The following is a 20,777-nucleotide window of genomic DNA, read 5'->3' as shown; positions in this document are numbered from 1 at the left end:
AAATCTGACTCATTCTGCTCCAAGAGTGCTTTCATTTGGTACACCAAGATGGCAGTGCCAAGAATTTTAAAAACCAAGTAAACAGTTTTGACTGTGCCATGGATCAGCAATCCAGTTTATAGCACAAGCTGGGATTTACAATAACTTCCACAACCAAGTCCAGGGTTATAAGCCAAAAAGGAAACCGTGGCTGGGATATGGCTTTAGTTCAAAGCTGTTATGAGCAAACCATCACTGGTTTACAGGGAGAGAGCCCTCTATACAAATCCAAATGAATCAAATCGGTACAAGTCAGCAAAAATGACTAAGCAGGAAGAGCCCTATGGCTAAAGGAGCAACTATGTATGGTATATCGACTTTTCAACTTCCGTTGGTGGCTGCAGCCTGCCATTTCAAAGGAACCTGTCTGCCACAGCACTCTGAACACCAAGGAAACAAAGAAGTCAGGGCTTTCCTGAATAGCCTGTAAATGTGCAAGCTAATAGGATCATAGAATTGTAAGTCGCCTGGAGTCCATCAGGGAAAAAGGCAGGGTATAAATAAATTTAACAACAACAGAGTTTGAAGGGACCCATAGGGGCATCTAGTTCCACCCTCTTCAGTGCAGGACTTGCAACTAAATAATCCCTGAAAGATGGCCATCCAAGCTCTGTTTAAAAACCTCCAATGAAGGAGTATCCACCACCTTAGATCAATTATCTCATCAACTGTTCAACTTTAGTATTTTGTTTCTGGTGCTGTGTCTAACTTAAATTGTCAATTCAACAGGGCCTGTCTATATATTTTATGCAGCACCTAGTTTTTAAGTGCTATAAATATAATCTGAGAAAACCAATACCTACAACTATTGATTTCAGGGAGATTTATTATTATATAGAAAAGAATACCAATAAACCATCACATATAAAACAACAGAAAAGCACAGTGCTGATGAGAGATGGGGTGGAAACTGTTGCTAAGATCATTTGGTTGTTTCAGTCTGCTGACTTGCCTGTATTCTTTGTTTACATAGAAAATTTTAATTTTTGTCCTTATTGGACTTTAGCTTTGTTTGCTTTATGATGGAGCTGCTATTTTGTTATTTACTGAATTTGTTTTTATGGATTCTGTATTTTTTCTATATTATTTTATCCATATATTTCTATATTGTTGTTATTGTCCCCTGCTCTGGAACTGAAAATATTCAGTGAAGAGCAGGTTATAAATACTTAAATGATTAAAAATAATTTAAATTAAATTAAAACCAGCCAACAACTGAAATTGTGGCATTCAACTTCATAGTGGAGGCACCTAGGAAATATATAAATACAGTGGTACCTCAGGTTAAGAACTTAATTCATTCCAGAGGTCCATTCTTAACCTGAAACTGTTCTTAACCTGAAGCACCACTTTAGCTAATGGGGCCTCCTGCTGCCATTGCGCTGCCGCTGCACGATTTTTGTTCTCATCCTGAAGCAAAGTTCTTAACCCGAGGTACTATTTCTGGGTTAGCGGAGTCTGTAACCTGAAGCGTCTGTAACCTGAGGTACCACTGTATGGTGAAAAAGGTGCAGGGCTCCATGAAAAATGATTTTGGCAATCCCACCCGCCATTGAACCCAATGAGTTTTGACTATAAGTGATTTTGGCTTTAGACGCAATACCCCCATGTAAGTTGTGGGCCTAATGGTTTGAAATTCAACCCCAACACCCTGAACTAGATTTGGAAACAGTGCAGCTATCAGCAAGGCTCATTTAATGCTGGTGAGATACCCTACAATATGTGGTCCTAGTTAGCAATCTAGTTGCTTTATTTTATACTACAGTAACTTCAGTTTCTGATCAATATTCAAAAGCAAGCCCCACATAAAACACACTGCAACAATCCAAATGAGGGGTTATCAGAAACCATGCCTGAACTATCCCTGCTTAGGAAAGGCTACAACTTCTGCACCAATCTAGGCTTGTAAAAGATGCACAACATCAGTAAGGCCTCCACTGGGGCTCCAATGGCAGCAATGCAGCTAGGAGAACCTTAGAGCTGTGCACCTGACCTATCAGGCGAGTCCAGCCCCATCCATAACAGGTTAAACACCTTATCATTATAAACCAACAAAACTCCTGCACAGCAGTAAACAGCTTTGCTTCCTCATTCCTTGAATTTGTAACCAAAGCTTAGATCAATATTCTAGTACTGCATTGTCCCATGTGAACTAAACTACTGCAACATGCAAAATCGTATGCTACCTACTGGTTTCTTTGGACGCTAACATTCTGCTTTAATCCAGATCCAGTGCTCAGTAACATGGTTGCAAGAGGGCTGTTCCCCTCTGGCCACTGTAGGCTTTGCAAGGCAATAAAGCAACAAGAATGCTGAGGAAAGGTCCTTTTTACATCACTATACTCCCAGCACCTCCACAACGTTCTTTATAAAGAGTTCCAAAACCAGCATCTGTCCGCTGAGGCCTCAACAACTCAAGGAACATCCTATTCAAGGAAGAGAAGATAAGCTTTCGTGAGAACTTCAGTGATTCCCAATTAGCTAATTGGGACCCCTGTTTTTCAGGGGTCTGAAAGTATTGTGGACCCTTTTCCCCCCCAAAAGCCAACACACAGACCACCTACTTTTGCAAATTTTGATATCTCTATGGTAGTTTTGTTATGTGAATAGTCCCAATGACCCCCTGGGTGGGTTACACAGACCCCTGGTGTCTGTGGGCCACCAATTGGGAACCACTGATCTAGAACATTTTGTTACCTAATTCTACTATGCAAACAGCTTTAACATCATATCTATAGATCTGTTTCAAGACACTGGCAACTACAGACACAGGGATATTTGCTTTCTCACATTTCCACCAGATGTTTAAAATCTCCACTTTATTGCAATGTCTGTGCCTACCATCACCTCTTTTTCCAAGACTTCCAAGGTGTCCAATGACATTGGAAGGCTGTCTTACCACTTTTCACTATAGCTTGTAGCTATCAAAAAGGTGGCTCCCTTAAAAAATAAACAATTCCAGACTTCTGGAATACTGTCTTGAAAGTCCTGCTTCCATTTATCTTTATATTACTGCTATTTAACAAGATCTACAGAATTGCTAGTATCTGGTATATCTTAGCATATTATTTCAATTTATTTATTACGAATAAAGCCCCTTATTATTTAAGCACTAAGTTATAAAAGCAGTAACCATGTCCCTCCATTTAATTAATCAATTGCTTCCCATAAGAGCATCCCAAAACATTTATCACAGTAAACATGTACTTTGGGTTTAATGATACACTAGATAAGCAGGAGATCACTAGCAAACCAGCTATGTTTGAGCTGAGGAAATTCAGTAGTGATGCTGAATACACAAGCTAGTCAGATGAGGGCCACCGAAAAGCACAGGAATCAAGCTGCAAAAAAGCTGGATTGGGGTGCAGCTATTTGGATCTACATGAGCAACAATGTTAAACTGATCCAAATTTGACATACTAATGCTTACTTGCCAGGAAGGCTGATTTAGGAAGATGAAGAACTACAGCTTTGTAAGAGATTAGACAACTGTACACCTGTTTCAGAATGGATTAAGTTTTCCATTAAGAACAAGTGGCCATACAAGTTATTCTTACCTGTAACACAAAAATGGGAAGGCGGAACCCATTGCATAATGCCAGTGTACGGTTACACAACCAAAGTTTTAAAACTGTAGTATAGAGTGGAAGTAACGTAAACATTTTCCTAAAGTTTCTGAAGAATGTGAAATTGCTTCAATTTATTTTATGGGAAGCAACAAATAAATGAAATTTAAATAAACAAGATTGTCCCTTCAACATTCTGCACCCCTTAGTGCTACAGTACTTTTTGGTGCCAGGTATACCATTTACAACATTAGAAATTTTGTCTATAAATTCATAACTAGCTGTGGCAAAGTCTTCAAACCAAATAGCAGGAATAAAAAAGTAAATCTTTTCAAAACAGTCAGCATAAAACTGGACACAGCAGCTTTAGTTCAGGTTCCAACTAGAGAACATAGGATGATCAGCTGCTATACAGCTATACAGAGTCAAGCCATTAGTTCACATAGCTCAGTACTTTCTACACCATGGGTCGGCAAACTAAGGCCCACAGGCCGGATCAGGACCAACTGCCTTCTGGATCCGGCCCACGGACAGACCAGGAATCGCCGCATGGATCGCCACTGCATGTGTTCTTTCCCTCTCCCTCACATGGCGGTGGCGGTGCCTCCTCCTCTCTCCCTCCTCCTGGCTTCTCCCCGCCCTGCCTAGAGGAGGAAGGGGGCTGGGCTTTGTTGGTGCCAGCAGCAGCAGAGCTTCAGCAGCTGCCATTTTAAGCAGCCCCTCCCTGGAGCCCTTTTGTGCACCGCTCATCATCCCGCCCCCGCTGCCAGCCCCTGCTGCTCGCAAGACACAGGTAAACAGCCACCAGGGCTCGTCCGGTGCTGTGGAGAAGGGAGGGGAGAGTCATGGGGGGCATTGCTTATAGTCCAGCCACCCAGAAGGTATGAGGGACAGGGGACCAGCCCCCTGCTGAAAAGGTTTGCTGACCCCTGGTCTACACTGACTGAACAATAGCTCCCCAGAGTTTTTGGCATGAGTCTTTCCCAGCCCTGCTTGGAAACACCAGGGATGAAACCTGGGATCTTCTGCTTCTAAGGCATCTACTCTTCTGAGCTACAGCCCTCCCCTTGAATTTAGGATGTAGTTGCTATCCTTATCTGGCCCCAAGCCATTTTTTTCTGGCCACCCAAGACACCATAAATTCTGGCAGCATCAGCAATTAAAAAAAAAGTAAAGTAGACACAGGCAGAGCCCAGCACCTTGATGAGAATGGAAATTGTTCCCAATCCTGGACATCTGAGTAATTATTTGATGACTGAAGTAAAAGCACTGAGTCACACCACCTTCAAGTAAATTATGGGGAGAGAATATGTTCCTCTGTGTGCAGTTTGACCACACAAACTTTGCTCGCACTCGTATCTGGCATGCAGCCCTGAAGTGTGAATATGACCCTTGGGTCAAAAAAGACGAATTACCGCTCATTTAAGGAACTGGATGAGCTTTTTTAGGGTTCCAATACTTGCAGCAAAACTGTAACAGGTTCATGGACCAAACAGAAGCCATTTTCCTGCTTTCAGTTGCACCATGTTGCATTGTGCCCTTTTAAGTACAAAATAGATATTAGAATCAATTTCTTGAGGAAGTTTGGCTATTCAAAATCCATTTATAGCCAGCATACTGGGAGACCACTCTAAATCACTGCTGTAGGTTGACACCTTGAACAACAGTAGTCCTTTCAGAATTATGCAGCGGCTTGTGTATTTTGCATGTGCACGCACAGACACCATACTGTAACATATGAAAGCATCCATTCATGCATATTTTTTGGCTCAACTCTCTAGGGAGCAAGCAAAATGTTGTCATAAGTCCAAAACTGATCATACGCTAGTATACAAGTGATTAGGCTAGATGCAAGTTTTGGTGGGAGGAAGTAAGCTCATTAGATTGTAAGTGGTTCTACCGACAAGAGAACTCAAGAATTCCAAAGAGTAAATATCCTGACTGGATTACGGTATGACCTCTTAAACTGAGAAGATAACCTAAATGAACATCAATCAATCAATCAATTTCCAAAACAAAAGGGATTCACTGTGGAGGAATAGCTATTTAAATCAACAAGACCATCTACTCACTAAGCTTAGCTTCTCTTTCCTGTTTTGTCAGTATGGTCTAACCACCAATAGCAGCAGTTGTAAAACAGCTCTGACGCCTCAGCTCAGGCTTGCCAACACTCTGTGCTCTCACAAATTGCAGTTGTTTTATTTTACACTTGGCTCAGCACAGGCCTGCTTGTTTATCTTTCCCACAAGCTAAACTTAACAGTACGGGACACCCTTCTGCCAGTCCAATACTTCTCCCACTTCTGTATCACTGCCCTCTATTTTAAAAACAGGTATGAATTGAGCATGTTGGCCTGTGTTCTCAAACTGTGAAAGTCCATGGAGACATGGTCACTAATGCAAATGGTGCAAACTTGTCACTGAGACTGACTAATGAAACATGTCTCTAGCTTGCATCAAGCATGAACAGTTTGCTGCTGCTTTCTAGTCAGGACATACATGAAGAGTGCACAGAAACAGCGTCAAAAGCTGCTAAGACAAACCTTTAGTTCTTCATGACATTTTTACTTCCTTAGAAAACCTTACAATACTTTATTTTGTCCAGTGCTCAGAGAACATGCAACTTTTCAGCAGGAATTATGACAAGAAAGGGGAACATAGAGAAATCAAGTCTATTTATTGTGTCAAGAACTTAAACAAAAAGAAAAGCTCCACAACACAATTGCTAGTACGAGTCTTTGGAATACCGGTAACTTCTATTCTGCCATGGGAACTTGAATGTTTAATAAAATTACCATGTTGCCTAATAAAATTCAGTAAAAAACAGTTTAGCTAAAATAATTATTAAAAAGGCAACTATTACTAAGGCAATAAAACTCAAGCAGGATAACCCAGTAATAATGTTCACAAAAGACAACAATCATATTGAATTGGGCACATAAAGTTGTGCAAAACAAAAATTTATAACTTTTCATTTACAATGGCATTTAAGTGGATTATTACCACAATCTTTTGCTTCATAATGCTCCAATAGGAATTGACACTCAAATTCAAGTTGACAGTATTTAATCCAGGCACAGGCAAACTTGGCCCTCCAGATGTTTTGGGACTACAACTCCCATCATCCCTAGCTAACAGGACCAGTGGTCAGGGATGATGGGAATTGTAGTCTCAAATCATTTGGAGGGCCGAGTTTGCCTATGCCTGATTTAATCACTTCATATTTGGACTTGTCATCTTCCTTAATTTGTGCACATGTAAAAAAAATACAAAGTTTGTTTCCACTAAGCCACCTTTGGTTGCCCGCCCCCGAAATACAAAAAGTGGCCACATTTCTGAATCAGAAGCTGTATATTCTTCTAATGCTGATTAGTCAAAAAGTCTGTCTTTTAAAATTGATGTAAAACAGTTCAGAATTGTAGCTAGTTTCATTCCCAGTATTTTGGATCCAGCTGCTTCTATATAAAGATTAGCTTTATGTATTGATGATGGCTATTATTGCTGAAAACCATTTGCTGAAGCTTTTGAGATTTATTAGGCTGTGTCCAACTAAGTTCAACTCCAAATAGATTCACTGAAATTAATGGAGCTATGTTAGTAAAGTCCATTAAGTTTAATGGGTCTACTCCAAATATTAGATACAATTCAATGCAATTTTGTATTTAATATAGGGCAATTCATATCCTATGCAAACAAAAAACAAAAAACCAAAACCCTGAGATTTTAGGTTTTGCCCTAGATTAAATATATAGCTTTGCAGAATTCAGTTCCAGCAAAGAACAGTATGATAAGCGAAAGGTGAAGGGACAACAAGGATCAGTGACCAGATGTCATAAAGCAGCGACCAATACTGTAAAAGTTTCAGATTCTGAATGCTGCAGCCTTTTGCATGCACTGCCTTTGTAATGGGAAAAGTACATATCCAAAATAAAATCTGTTTCTTTGGGTTTTTCTGAAGCACGAAGGCTGAAATTCTTACAAATCTAAGTTTGATGCCAGAGACTAGATCCGCCTCATGCAGTGTTCTGCGCATGCGGATTTATAAAAGCCAAATAGTCCCGACAGTAAGCTGCTCTCATCACTGAAGTGATTTACTGTGCTTTAAAGGTCTTAAAGCATCTGTTCAAAGCTTTAGCTGCATTTACAATTTCTACAGCCTAAGAATGGGAGGTCCGAAGGCATTAAGTGAGATGTTGCCTTGCCTAATTGTGATCACATCTGCAAATTCTTGTTTGTGTGCCATATTCAACTAGAATTGATGCTGAACAGTGCTACTCAAGAGCTTCACATAATGAACCACACAGGATTTCCATACATGAAACTACATTACTGGTGCAAAGACATGCTTGGAAGAGCAAACAGTTCTCTTGAACCAAGAGCCTCAAAAGCAAAATATTCTGATGCTTTAACTCTTCTCAGTGAAAAAAGTGGTTTATCATTTGGATTACCAAAGCTTGAACATACTAAATTAACATTTTCCTTGTAGTCCAATCTGGGCTGGAAATACATGTCTCCCAAGGAGAAAGAATCTTAGGAGACCACAAGAGATCATCTGGCTAATGGAAGAAAAGTATTCTCCTACTGGCAGAAAATAGGTAGATACCTACCTCCTGGACCATTCAAAAATCAAAAGAACCAAGGGAAAAGAACTGAGCTCAGCTGTATTTGAATAACCATCCATACAGCTGTGAAGAAGCTAACCTCACACTTCTGCTAAGATGGAGTTCAAAGTTACTGTAAAGAACAAATGTTTTAGGATGGATCAGATGGTGGTTATGAATGAATGAAGTGGAAAGGACACTTCAAGGGGATGTCACTAAAGATGCGAAACCAATAAAGAATTAACTAGTCAAATATTCAGTAGAGCCAAGAACACCACAATCTAAGAGACTGCTTCTTTTAATTGCATCATTAATTCTGTCATCTGACATAAAGGCAAGAGTCAGTTCTTTGCTCCTCATCCCTGTAGGGGGCAGGGTCCAGTCCCTTCCCCCAAAACATAGTTTGCAAAGCATTTAAAGATCGCCTCTCTTGTATAGTTTGCTGCATGTTATTTCATCCATTTTAAAAATGTCTGTAGCTGGTCTATTCTTGCAGTTCCAGGATAAGAAACCAAGAACTGCAAGTTGCATGAATATCAATCACACATTTATTCTATGCATTGCACTATTTTAAACATTTGATAGTTTACAATGTCACTGCTTCATAACTGTCAGAAAAAAAGAAGCCTTTAACAGTTCACATACCTTGTTGCTTTAAGTAAAATAATCAGCTAGTCAAACAAGTCAACACTCTAGATTGTGACTGGAACTAGTAGGTCTCATACAAATATATCCATTCCACCAATATGTACTGGTCTGTAGACCAGGTGCAGCATGCAGCCTCTATCTCGTCTCTCATTCCAAAACCCCCACCCTCCCAGCTGTGCTCTACCCACCTCTATTATGCCTGGTCTCTTTCCAAATGCCAGATCACTAAGTATGGAACAGCCACACTAGCAACTACACTCCATAGTGGGACCTTTCAGCTTATGCTGCAACTGTGCATTCTATGCTGCTCACTGAGGCATTCCTTCCACTTATCTCTCCACCAACACCACAATGAGTAGAGATCAGCAGATGGGCAGTGCAAGCTCAGAGTCCTTACCACACAGTACAGTAAGTGAGCCACCCAACCAGAACGTGGCAGCTAGAGAGGTCTTTGAAAAGACGTGGTAAGCCCTCTGAGCTCATAGGGCCCACCACCTGGTCTCTCTCATTCTTTCTGTGAGACACACACACACACACACACACACACACACACACTTCATATCATACAACACAGTTCATCATAGAATGTTACAGCCACATGTTCAGTAATAATTTCTCTTGGCCTCCCTAATCTCCATTAATACACCATTTGCATTGAATTCACACATTTCACCTTGTTGAAAAGGACTTTACTTAACAGAAGACTAACGAGACTTTCAAAAAACTACATCTGCAAATTTAGAAATGTCTTAAGTATCAATTTTCCCACAGTTAAGAAACCTGATGATACTAGGCATAATGTTGCTTTAAGATACCACTTTTTTTTAAAAAGGTATTCTATCTGACTACACAGTAGAGTAATACAACTTAGAACAGTAGAGATACAGGTTCTATAAAGTGCACAAATATTTATAATAAAAAAACTTGTGCATCTTCTAGAATCTGCTGTTCTGTTCAGTTGCATTTCCAAACTGTGTTGTCCAAGCTCTTTGCTTCACAGTTGCAAAATACTTCATACGCCAGCTAGGAAGGGGCAGGAAAGCGAGTAGGAGAAATGGAAAGCATTCACCTGATGTACGGAAGCTGGCCCACTGTACGCGACAGCTCTCCACAGTAATTAATATATAATATTTCAAGACATTGTCTGCTAACAGTTCCATTTTAAAGTTACCCAAAATCTTCCTAATGTGAGAGTCAATGCCCTCCCCCCCCCAAGTCCAACAGTTTGAGAAACTTCCATGGTGAAGTTTCAGCATGGACAAGCTTTTTCAACTGTAAACCTTACATAAGAAGATCCAGAATTTTCTCCTTCAAGGAAAATTGTCATGTGAAGTGCTATTAAAGCAAGGAACTTGCGTTTGAAACACACTGCTCTTTTTCCATTGCGGAAAAAAGTGCCATATGCAAAGGATATCCATTGTATGACATATATTGATGCAGCTTTCTGGTTAGTGAACCTACAGATATCTTACTCATATAATGGTAGCACTAAGCTACTGGAGTAAGAAGTTACTTTTAATACTACATCACTACCAAGGCAACATCAGACTCAGTCACCCAAAAGGTGTTAATCAACTATGCATAGCTTCTGCATCCTTTTAAGCCGCCTGGCTTTCTGTCCAAACTGTAGGAATTATACTGCTTAAGGCATTGCTACTTAATGGGGATCAATGGCACCCTCAAATGTATGCTTGAGTTTCTCAGCTCTTTTAATAGTTACCTTAGTAAACACCATTCCAAGGGGAGAGAACACGATGTATCCCAAGTAGTTGTCTACAATAAATCTGAATCTTGTGGCACTCAATGACTAGCAGATTTATTGTGGCATAAGCTGCCACAAGAAACTTGTTAAGTCTTTCAGGTGTCACAAGATGCTTTCCCGCCCTGCAACAGACTAAAATGGCCAGCTCTCAAGAAGTTAAGTGCCTAATAACACAGCTGATGTATGTGTGACAGAAGTAGACAGTAATACAACTTGCTAACATTCTGTTTAAAGATTAGAACAGCTGAAAGTGGAACACAAGTGCCAGTGAACAGGAGGGGGGTGGGAACATAAGCAGCACAAGGGAGTAACCCTCTTGGAGAAGTCAGACATAGGAAACACAGAGCTGGGAAGTCTGAATTTCCTGATCAGTCTTTTGCGAGGGGAGTTCTTTAATCAAGAGGAAGTTTTACTTTGCAGAGATTCTGACACAGAACATAATTCGAACAGAGCCCTGTGAGGTTTTTGGCAGGTGTTTTTTTTAAAAAAAGCCTTGTCTGGAATATGTATCTACGTCTACCACATCCTGTTGTAACTAAACAAATACTGATATGGACACATATAATGTGTTATTATACTCACTTCAAAGGAGTTCTGATCCACTTACCCTGAAATCTATCTTGGAAATTCACATTAACTTAGTATTATGAATAGCATTATATCATCAAGGGTCCACAACTTTTGGCTGGCCCTGGAAGCCAGATCAAACATTTGGGTCACCAGGACCTGACCATTCACTGGTCCCTGGCCTCACACTTTTGCACAAAGTATGGGACAATCCTTCATTTGAGTTTGGATCTGGACTTAAACAAGTGTTGCCCAAGTGTCCCAGGTGGCTCAGCAGCTTAGTGACTAAAGAAGCCCACACCATCCTTTCCAGCTCTGGAAATGGGAGCGGGAGGGAGGTTGTCTGTTTAGTTTAGAACTGCCAAGAAACAGCCTTCTGCCTAGCCTTGGTACTGAAAAGAGACCAGGGATCACTGCACAACAGGTGGGGTTATTTCCAAGGACTTCTCCAGATCAAAGGCTGGGAGGAAGGCTGGGATCTTTACACTTGTCAGAGGGCAGCATGGAGAGCAAAAATGTAGAATCCTCCCTCAATCCTGGTAAGAAGCACAAGGTTCTGCAGCCTTATCACTTGCTGGAGTAGAAACTGCAAGTGTCAGTTGGATATACATCCAAATGTCAATGCCATCTTTCTCCCTTCCCTTCTCTGTCTCTCTCTCGGCCATTCACAAATAAAATTGTAACACAATTTTAATAGGTGACTACGCAAAGCAAAAGGTAAACTACTTCACTGCAGAGTAACAATAAAATACAAGCAACTATCGATTCACCTGTGCCCAATTGACAAGTGACCATGCATGAATGCATCATGGCGACCCAGAAGTGGCCAAAAAAGGGGGAGTAATGGGGTAATGCACGCTCTGCCAACGTGCATGGGTGTCAGGAATGTAACCCCCATGCAAATCAGCCATTACCTGTAGCAGCAACCAATATAATTACAACTTGACAGTATAAACCAGCTCCATTATTCAATTAAAAGCTGAGTTAAACCACTAATCCTTTGACCCATTTAAAAGCAGTCAACAGTGCTCCTCTCATAAGAAATTTCACAATGCTAGAGCCACCACTGAAAAGGCCTTGTATTTTGTGCCCACCCGCCTGATGGACCTTACCGGTGGCCCCATGAGCAGAACCTTTGCTGCCACTCTTAAGGTCCAAGTGCAGGTAATCCTTCAAATAACTTGACCCCAAGTAATTCAGTGCTTCAAAGATAACTGAATGCAAGAATACACTGGCAAATAGTGCATCCGGTACAGAACTGGTATAATATGGCCATGGGACAGAACAGAAGTTTAGCTAGCACTACCTCAGAAGGTCATCTCTCTAAAAACTGTGCTGCCTATTCACACTGCATTACTTCCAGTGGGTTGTGCAGTCACATCCTGATGCAATATCACTCAATTTTTACATGTTATTAGAACTGGATCAGGATGTAAGCATTTGAGATTGCACTATAAAAAACCCTAAAGGATTATGAGCATATGAAGGTGCCTTTTACAGAGTTAGCTCTGTAAAGTCCTAGACCAGGGGTCAGCAACCCGCGGCTCCGGAGCCACATGTGGCTCTTTTACACCTTTGCCGCGGCTCCGGGGCGGATACTAGCGAGGGGAGGAGGCGCATTGTGTGCCCCGACACTCCCCACTGTTTTAAATGTCGCAATGGTTTTGCGGCTCCCAGGTTTTTTTTCTTTGGTCCAAGTGGCTCTTTTTGTCTTAAAGGTTGCAGACCCCTGTCCTACACCTTAGGCAGAAGGGCAAGCCCAACTCACAAAGATCCTTTTAACCAGAGATGCCAGGAGTTGAACTAGAACATTCAACGTACATGCACAGCAGGTACTCTGCTACTGAGCTATAACCATTCCACAAATTAATAGTACAGCCACCCTATCCAGGGCATGGATTTAGACATGTGGTTTGATTGCATGTAGGCAGTGTTAGAAACCCAGATATACAATCTAATCACCAAATAGCACCTTGAGCTATGGTTGTCCCATTAAGTTTACTGCTACTACTACTATTTTCATTTCTATAAGCTGCAAAATTCACTTGGTGCCTGGCTAACTTCAAGCATTACATGTAGATTTTCGTAAGAATCTTACAATGTGGAGTGCAGAGGGAGGAAAGCCTTACAGATCTGTTTATATTCATAAAAACCCTGTTTTTACATTATCCTTTAAAAAATTCTTTACCTAATACCAAGCTACATTAATTTCTTCATCTTTCTGCCATCAACCCAGCATTTTTATGTTGTTATTTATTTCAACTATTTACATATATTGCTTAACACTACAGTTTCTAATTGGTGTTCCAAGGGGGAAAAAATCTTCAAAATATAAATATTATGTTAACAGAAAAATGAATCCTTAACTGTCCCTTCTATCCTCCCTTTGGGGTTACTAGAGGGCCAATGATGTGTGTTGCAGTCACAACTCAGAGTTCGTATTAGGGGCAATTCATACTAGTATCTTGTTCTTACTGCATGTTGTGGAGTTTGATACTCTGATTTTTCCATGCAGATATACAGGATAACATACATGATACAAAATAAAAAATATCTACTTTCGCATTGCTACAAAAGGCATTTTGACAGTTGACATAGTACTTTACACAACAATTAAAATAATGTAACATTTGTATTTAGCTGCTGTACTAGCATATTTGAGAGGCAGTATGGTGCTATTTGATAGAGCCAAAGCAAACAAACCTAGGTATTTACTTGCCTTGCATTTAAGATTAAAGGCAGCTTTATAAGACACCCTGCATTGCTTTTAGTAACTTTAACCTTCTGTTGGCATTTAATAGGCTCCTTTATTTTATACTGCTGCAGCAATCTCTTTCCTTCCCCTTGTACACCCCTTCTGATACTCTTAAACCAGGGCCTCGCCGTTTAATATATCAAACTCCATATATCTGATTATTGTATTGTAATCTGCAGTAAGTACCGGTATTTTTACACAAGGGAAGAGAAGGCTGTTAGGTTTGACCAACACCTTAATCAAAGGACTGGTGAATCTGTATGGGGAGAACGACTTCATTCTCACAGGAGGAGTCAGAGAGGCTACAAGAAAGCATGAACACAGGAGTTGGGAGGAGGAGGAGAAGAGCAGTGACACATGCTGTTTTCTACACCCAGGACTGCAGCCACTGTTGGCTCATTTCTCTTTCGGTCTGGCAATGAGTAGCACATGGGGCTACACTGCATGTCTAACCACTCAGGAAACCTATGTGCATGCCCGCTGGGACAGGACAAGCTCTGAATCAGTAGCTAGAGTGTTAGCAAAGCAAGGCCAGGGACAAAGGAAGGGGGAGGGGAATAGTTATGAAGCAAGTTGTGGAAGCAAATTAGATAAGTGAAGGAAGCAGCCAGTCTTTCCAACAATATCCTTTCCAGTGCCCCAAACCCCATAGTAAGGTTACAATCCTTCACAAATTTTATCCCCAAGCTTCAGATCTAGTCACTTCTAATCCAAAAGTTCACTACCCACATCCTGCCACTTCTGAAAAAAGCAGCCTTGAGACAATGATCACCTAGCTAAGCAGAAGGGGTTAGAAAGGAACAGCCTTGGCAGCAGTGTCAGCAATATTGGGGGGGGGGCACTGAGGACTAAGATAGCTCTCTCTGTTATGGATTTAAACAGTGCTTTTTTCGGGGGGGGGTGCAGGGGTATGTATACCCCTAAACATTTTGTGAATCTTTGTACTTTTGTCCATTTACTGTATTTATTTCCCCTGATTTGAAGAATAAAATGGTGATTTTCTTGAGTCAAAACGAGAGTGCCCCTAAACATTTTTTAGAAAAAAGCACTGGATTTAAAACATTAATTCCCCTGAAATTTCACCACAATATAATAATCTACAAATGTCAACCTTACCCTGCTTTATTCAAAATAGGCAATGTACAATGTTATCCTATAGACTGAGCAGGAATCTAGATTCCTGTCCACCCACCCCAGTTACAGAAGACACAACTTGCTCCTAATTCCAGCTGTCCAGTAAATCCTCTATCACTCACATAAACAATCCTCAAACTTCGACCTGTGTCTCCTCTCCAGTTTCCAGTCCTTCACATGGGAACACTCATGGAGGAACAGGAGGGAGGGAAAGAAGGACAAAAGAAATCAATGTAGCGCCCCAAAGCATTCTTTAATAAACCAAATTAAATGCACGGTTGACCTCCCTTCACACAAGGTGCCTGTTAGCTATGGGGATGTCACTTTCATACAGTACCACTGAAAAAGCAACACAGTTGGTTACATTTTCAGTTCCTCAGGCATGACCAGAGTTCAACTATTAATGCTTTAAACTCAACAGCTAAGGTTCCACCTCCAAATAATGGTACTCATCTTCACAACTAACCAGGGTCTGTTTCTCTAGTTATGATTCTAATCATTCCTTCTGCACTCTACACACACTATGTTCTCTTCTGTTTGTCACCTCTTCATCTTCCATCACCATTTTGCACCCCAAGCATTCATGTCCACCCCAGCTACACAAGCTACACCTTGCTCTCAGTTCGATCTGTCAAATAACTCACCTATCACTCAAATGTCAGCATGTTCCTCCTCTCTAGCTTCCCCCCACTTCATCTAGGCATTTTCAGGCCTTACTTAACCCACCTCAGCCTGCTTACTCTTCCTTCATTTCCAAGTCTCACTCAGAGCTCTCAGGCCATCCCCATCAAACTTTACAGCTACCCAAAGTTTGCCTCACTTAAAGTCTCCTTAGCTACTGTTTGCCAGCCTGTTCCCATTACCTCTCAACTTACCCAAACTTACCACCCCAACTGATTGCCAAGATCCTTCTTGCACTTCTCATGCCCCTTCTCCAACTCACTCAGGTCTCCCCACCCCTGTACTCCTTCCCAGCACACTTCCAAGCCACTCCTCCTTGTTTTAACTCCAGCTGCCCTACATAGCCGGCTTACCATCTCCCAGCCCTTTATCACGCCTCCTATCTTTCCCCTCATGGTGCCTAGCTATCTGTTCACATTCAGTTCTTTGCCAATTTCTGTACAGGAATATTAAAAACCCAGTAATGCTTCTTTTGTACTTTCGAACTCCTCTTTCCATGCACAAAGATTGCCCCCACCTACCTCACCCCATTATCTGCCCCCTCCAGCTCATCCACTTACCCAGGCACTCCCTAAGTTGCTTTTACACCCTACTTGCTGTGTCAGAGCCCATACCCTCTGGCCTCTATCGCTCTATCTAACCCCACCTCGCTCTTCCAGATCAGCCACCTTTTTTACTCCTCACCTCAGCACTCCCTACTAATGTGGCTTAAGTAAGGCTTCCCCCACCTCCAACTAAACTACATGGAGCCCCTTTCTGGAATAAGCATCGCCCACCCCTGCCCAGTGATCCCCACACTCCTCCTAGATACTTAGCACCTATTTATCACCAGTTATCACCCACTTATGACAATTCCATATACCCCACCTTTCAGAATATAAAAAGCTTCCAAAGCAGGTGACAAGAACTCGCCAGAAACCTTCACCCAGAGCACTTGATGGCAGATCAGCCAGCAAGGGGTGGGGGAAAGCCCACCTAGAGCCCCCTACCTGCCCTCCAAATATTCAGGCGTCCCACTTCACTTCCACCCTACCTCAACACTCCCACCCCGCTTCTTACGTTCTCCCCCTTCCCCCAAACACCAAAGCCCCCACCCCTCCAACCTACTGCCCCCTTTTCGGGGAACTTTCCTCCCCTTCGACCCCCACGATCCTTACTCCTGCCTCACCCCCTACTTTTCGCTCTTCCCCCGCTCCCCAAACCAGCGCCCTCCGACCACGTTTCACACCACCCCTCCCCCAACCCCACTTCCTCCCACCGCCTCCCCTCAGCAACCCCAGGCCGGCCAGGTCCGAGGGGGGCAGGGAGAGACGGGCCTGCCTGCCTCTGCGGTGTGTTTTGCCCCGACCGACGGACGGACCGACCTGCCAGCTGTCTCCGCAGTAGCAGCGCGGACTGGAGCTCCGTCATTCTCCCCGCCGGTGCCCGGGGAGGGGAGTCTGGGGCGGCCGCTGTGGAGGCGACGGCGTGCTCCTCCTCCTCCTCCTCCTCCTCCTCCTCTTGCCGGGCTAGAGCCAGCCGGCTAGCGCTCGCCCCTCCTCGCTCAAGCCGACCCCGCCGCCGGGGGCCTTCCCGTCCTCTCAGCGGCGCCGCCTCGCGTCCCTCGTCCGGGGGTTGGGAGGGGGCTGGGGGGGAGGAAGGGGGCGAGGGGGAGGGGGAGCAGCCGCCGCCGCTCCTGAGGAGATTCTGAGGCGGTGGCGGGCGACGCGTGGCGGAAGAGGAGGGGTCCCGCCAGCCCCGCGTTTCTCTCTCTCTCTCTCTCTCCCTCACGGAAACCTTCCCCTCTGCTTCTGCCGCTTTTTCTCTTCTTTCCCTCTTCCTTTTTTTAAAAAAGGAAAAATCTTTCCTTTCTCTCTTTTCCAGCCCCCCCTCCCCTCTTCACGGAATTTCACTGCACTCGGGCGCCGCGGCGCGCAGGCGCACTGCTCGCTCCTCTTTCCGCGCAGGCGCTTCTCTCGCTCTTTCGCCTCCTTTTCTTTCTCTCTCTCGATGGTCCGCCTACAAAGGAGCGAGGGAGGCGCCCGCCATGTTTGGAAGGTCGACGGGTGGGAGGGAGACAAGCGGCGCTGTGTAGAGCGTAGGGAGGATGGGGGGTTAATTCAGTGAACTCGGCGCCATCTTGGGAAGGGCAAGAGCCGTCCTGACTGACTTTGCTAACCCTAAAAGTTTGTCAAAATGGGGGGGGGGGGGAGAGAGAGAATTTGTTACTCCAACTTCGCACAAAGCACGCACACAATTTTAAAAAAAATGTATTTAAAATGTTTATAATACGTCCTTCATTGTATAAATTCGTGTGTGGACCAAAACTGTAATACACAAATTGTGGTTTTCAAATCTCACGGTCGTGTGTTTTATTTGTAGTTTTCTGTAATTGCTGCCTTTCTATTTTTATTTTATTAATTTTAATTTCATAAACGCAGAGCATATTAACAACGCAGAGCATATTAGAAAAGAAAGCAAATATAATCAGGTCATAGGTCGGACAAGAGACAGTAGTACAGTACATTATTGAAATGGTAGAATCTAAGATTAAATACAATTATATAAACGATATATCTATTCAAAATCTAACAAAAGGATCTTTTCTTCACAGTAACCAGCGATATAGACATTTCAGTGAACTCGCACCGTTGCTGAGCCTAAGGCCCAAGATTTCTTTGTTTTATAATTGTGTGTTTTTTAAAAAAATTATTTATTTATATGATGCTCTTTTTAACCTTTTCCGTGGTGCTTTGTGGGATAGTATTAAAAAAAAAACCTGGTCTGAAACAGCATTTGCAATAGCCCATGACTTTTGTTTGTTTATAACAGAAATTCCAAGCTCTCGCCTTCCTTCCTGACACATTGTGAAAGGGTTTTTGTTGTGTTTTTTTTGTGTGAGAGACTTTAACAGGCAGTAATTTTCACAGGTGAAAGCTACACTGTGGAATTTCTGCCTGGCTGGCTGCTTGCAAAAGCACGAAAGCGCCAACAGAAAAGGAAGATGGCAACTGCTAGTCTCAAACCTTCTGCCTATTGGCACAGTGGTGAGGAAACAGTATTGCAGTTTCGGACTTGGAAAAAGCACGATTAAAAAGCATGTGCAACTGAAAGCAGATTTGGGGGCTAATCCTTGGAGAGTACTAAATTTTGTAGAAGGTTCTAGAAAGGGAGGTAACAGGACTCAAACAGCAACTTCTGCTGCAGCAACCTTTTGCCCTAATCCCTGCAGTGTGGGGATTCTCTCTCATAATGAAATAAACATACTCTTACTCCTGCATGGGGCATCTTAATGTGTTTTTATTCAGTAAATTCCAGAGTTGGGACCTCAGACTGCTGCTGTTTGCATTCTTTGCAGCTTCACAACAGCCCTGCAGGGTAGGTTGCACTTAGTGAGAGCGTGATTTGCCCAAGAGCTTTATGGCCGTCAAGTTGCTAAACTACAGTCTACAACCATGGAGGCTGTTTCCCTTGACTCCCATCCTGCAGGGCTTTCACCACCTCATTCACATACAAATCTTTGTGTGATATGAGTTGCAACCTGGCAACTCTTACCAAGCTGTGTCCGCACCACTTAAGAGTAAAATCTTCACGGTTGTGGAGCAGAAAGGCATGCCCGTGCTGCCCTGTTTAATAAATAGATCCAAAGAGATAAATGAACTTCATTAATAGTATCCTCACCACTTTGGTAATTATATACATATACATATACATATACATATACAGTGGTACCTCGGGTTAAGAACTTAATTCATTCTGGAGGTCTGTTCTTAACCTGAAACTGTTCTTAACCTGAAGCACCACGTTAGCTAATGGGGCCTCCTGCTGCTGCTGCGCCGCCACTGCACGGTTTCTGTTCTTATCCTGAAGCAAAGTTCTTAACCCGAGGTAATATTTCTGGGTTAGCGGAGTCTGTAACCTGAAGCGTATGCAACCTGAAGCATATGTAACCCGAGGTACCACTGTAGTTAAATAGAACTGTGAGCAACACCTGCTACTTCTCACAGAACTATAGTTCTCAGCACCCTGAACAAACTACAGCTCCCAGGATCCTTTGAGGGAAGCCATGTGCTTTAAACAGAAGCTTAGCGTTCATTTACAGTAAGTCCGCAATTTATACTCATTTGTGTGCATTCAGCTTTATGCATGTGGCAAAATATATTTTGAAAATTGGAAAGGCGTCAGGGTTCCAGGAAAATAGCTTTGGCAATCTCTCCCTCCATTGAGCCCAATGGGTTTTGATTGTGTGATTTTGCCTTTGGTGCAATCCCTGAAACATAGCCCCATTCTAAGGTCTGAGCTTACCGTATATACCTGGTCATTTGTTTTATGTATGTGCCGAGTACATCAGATTGCACGTAAGTAGCATCTGCTTAAAATAAAAATAATAATTAAAAATAAATGCATGGTGTGGATGTGTCCAAAGAAGCCTATGTAGGGAGAGGTTGGAGGCATACTGAAGATGCACATCAGCAATTAGCACTAAGGCAGCCGACTAAGCAAGCCCAATGAGGATCTGGTCCCAGGCTTCTCTATTATGGAGAAATGCATTTCCATTGAAATGACAGCAATGATTTTGACATTTGCATTGGTACATTTAAATCAACACAAGCAAATTTTATATAAATCTGTGTGAGGAATTAGCCCGCTCCACCCTCTGTCCTCTCCCGGGAAAGTTTCACGTGCACATGCGCAGTGCACACACACACAAAATCTCTCCACCCCTCCAAAAAAATTCTGAACATTCCCATGGGAAGAGACATGTACAGGGTGAGTCTTTTAAAAGAGGCCCCATGGAACATGTGTACTCTGTATCCGTGGGGCCTCTTTTAAAGGACTCACCCTGTACATGTGGTCTCTCTCTCTCTCTCTCTGTGTGTGTGTGTGTGTGTGAGAGAGAGAGAGAGAGAGAGAGAGAGAGAAGTTCATATATGACTTGACAGAGAGAGAGAGGTGCACATGTGCTTAATCTGTGTGGATGCATGAGAGTGTGGTTTGGGCACCTTGTATATTTTCCTGGTACAGGGGGATACTCCCTGTTGTTAT

The 20,777-nt window shown here is 42.7% G+C and overlaps 1 protein-coding gene across 3 annotated transcripts in view; it reads right to left on the bottom strand.

Moving 5' to 3' along the window:
* Positions 1-17,306, bottom strand: part of UBE2G1 (ubiquitin conjugating enzyme E2 G1) — a 32,102-nt gene extending 14,796 nt beyond the window's left edge. The window contains exon 1 of one of the 3 annotated variants that reach the window (XM_080983282.1): positions 17,117-17,306. In XM_080983282.1, coding sequence (XP_080839408.1) covers positions 17,117-17,162 — 46 coding nt within the window. In that variant the 5' untranslated portion in view covers positions 17,163-17,306. Of the gene's footprint in view, positions 1-2,229; positions 2,267-15,956; positions 16,045-17,116 lie in introns of those variants that run through there. The other 2 variants (XM_080983283.1, XM_080983284.1) reach the window with 2 other exon arrangements.
* Positions 17,307-20,777: the final 3,471 nt, after the last annotated feature.

The sequence above is a fragment of the Podarcis pityusensis genome, assembly GCF_964106645.2.
Source record: "Podarcis pityusensis genome assembly, chromosome: 15".
Taxonomy (NCBI): domain Eukaryota; kingdom Metazoa; phylum Chordata; class Lepidosauria; order Squamata; family Lacertidae; genus Podarcis; species Podarcis pityusensis.
Note: the sequence above shows the minus strand (reverse complement) of the source record. Positions and strands in the feature narration are given on the sequence as shown.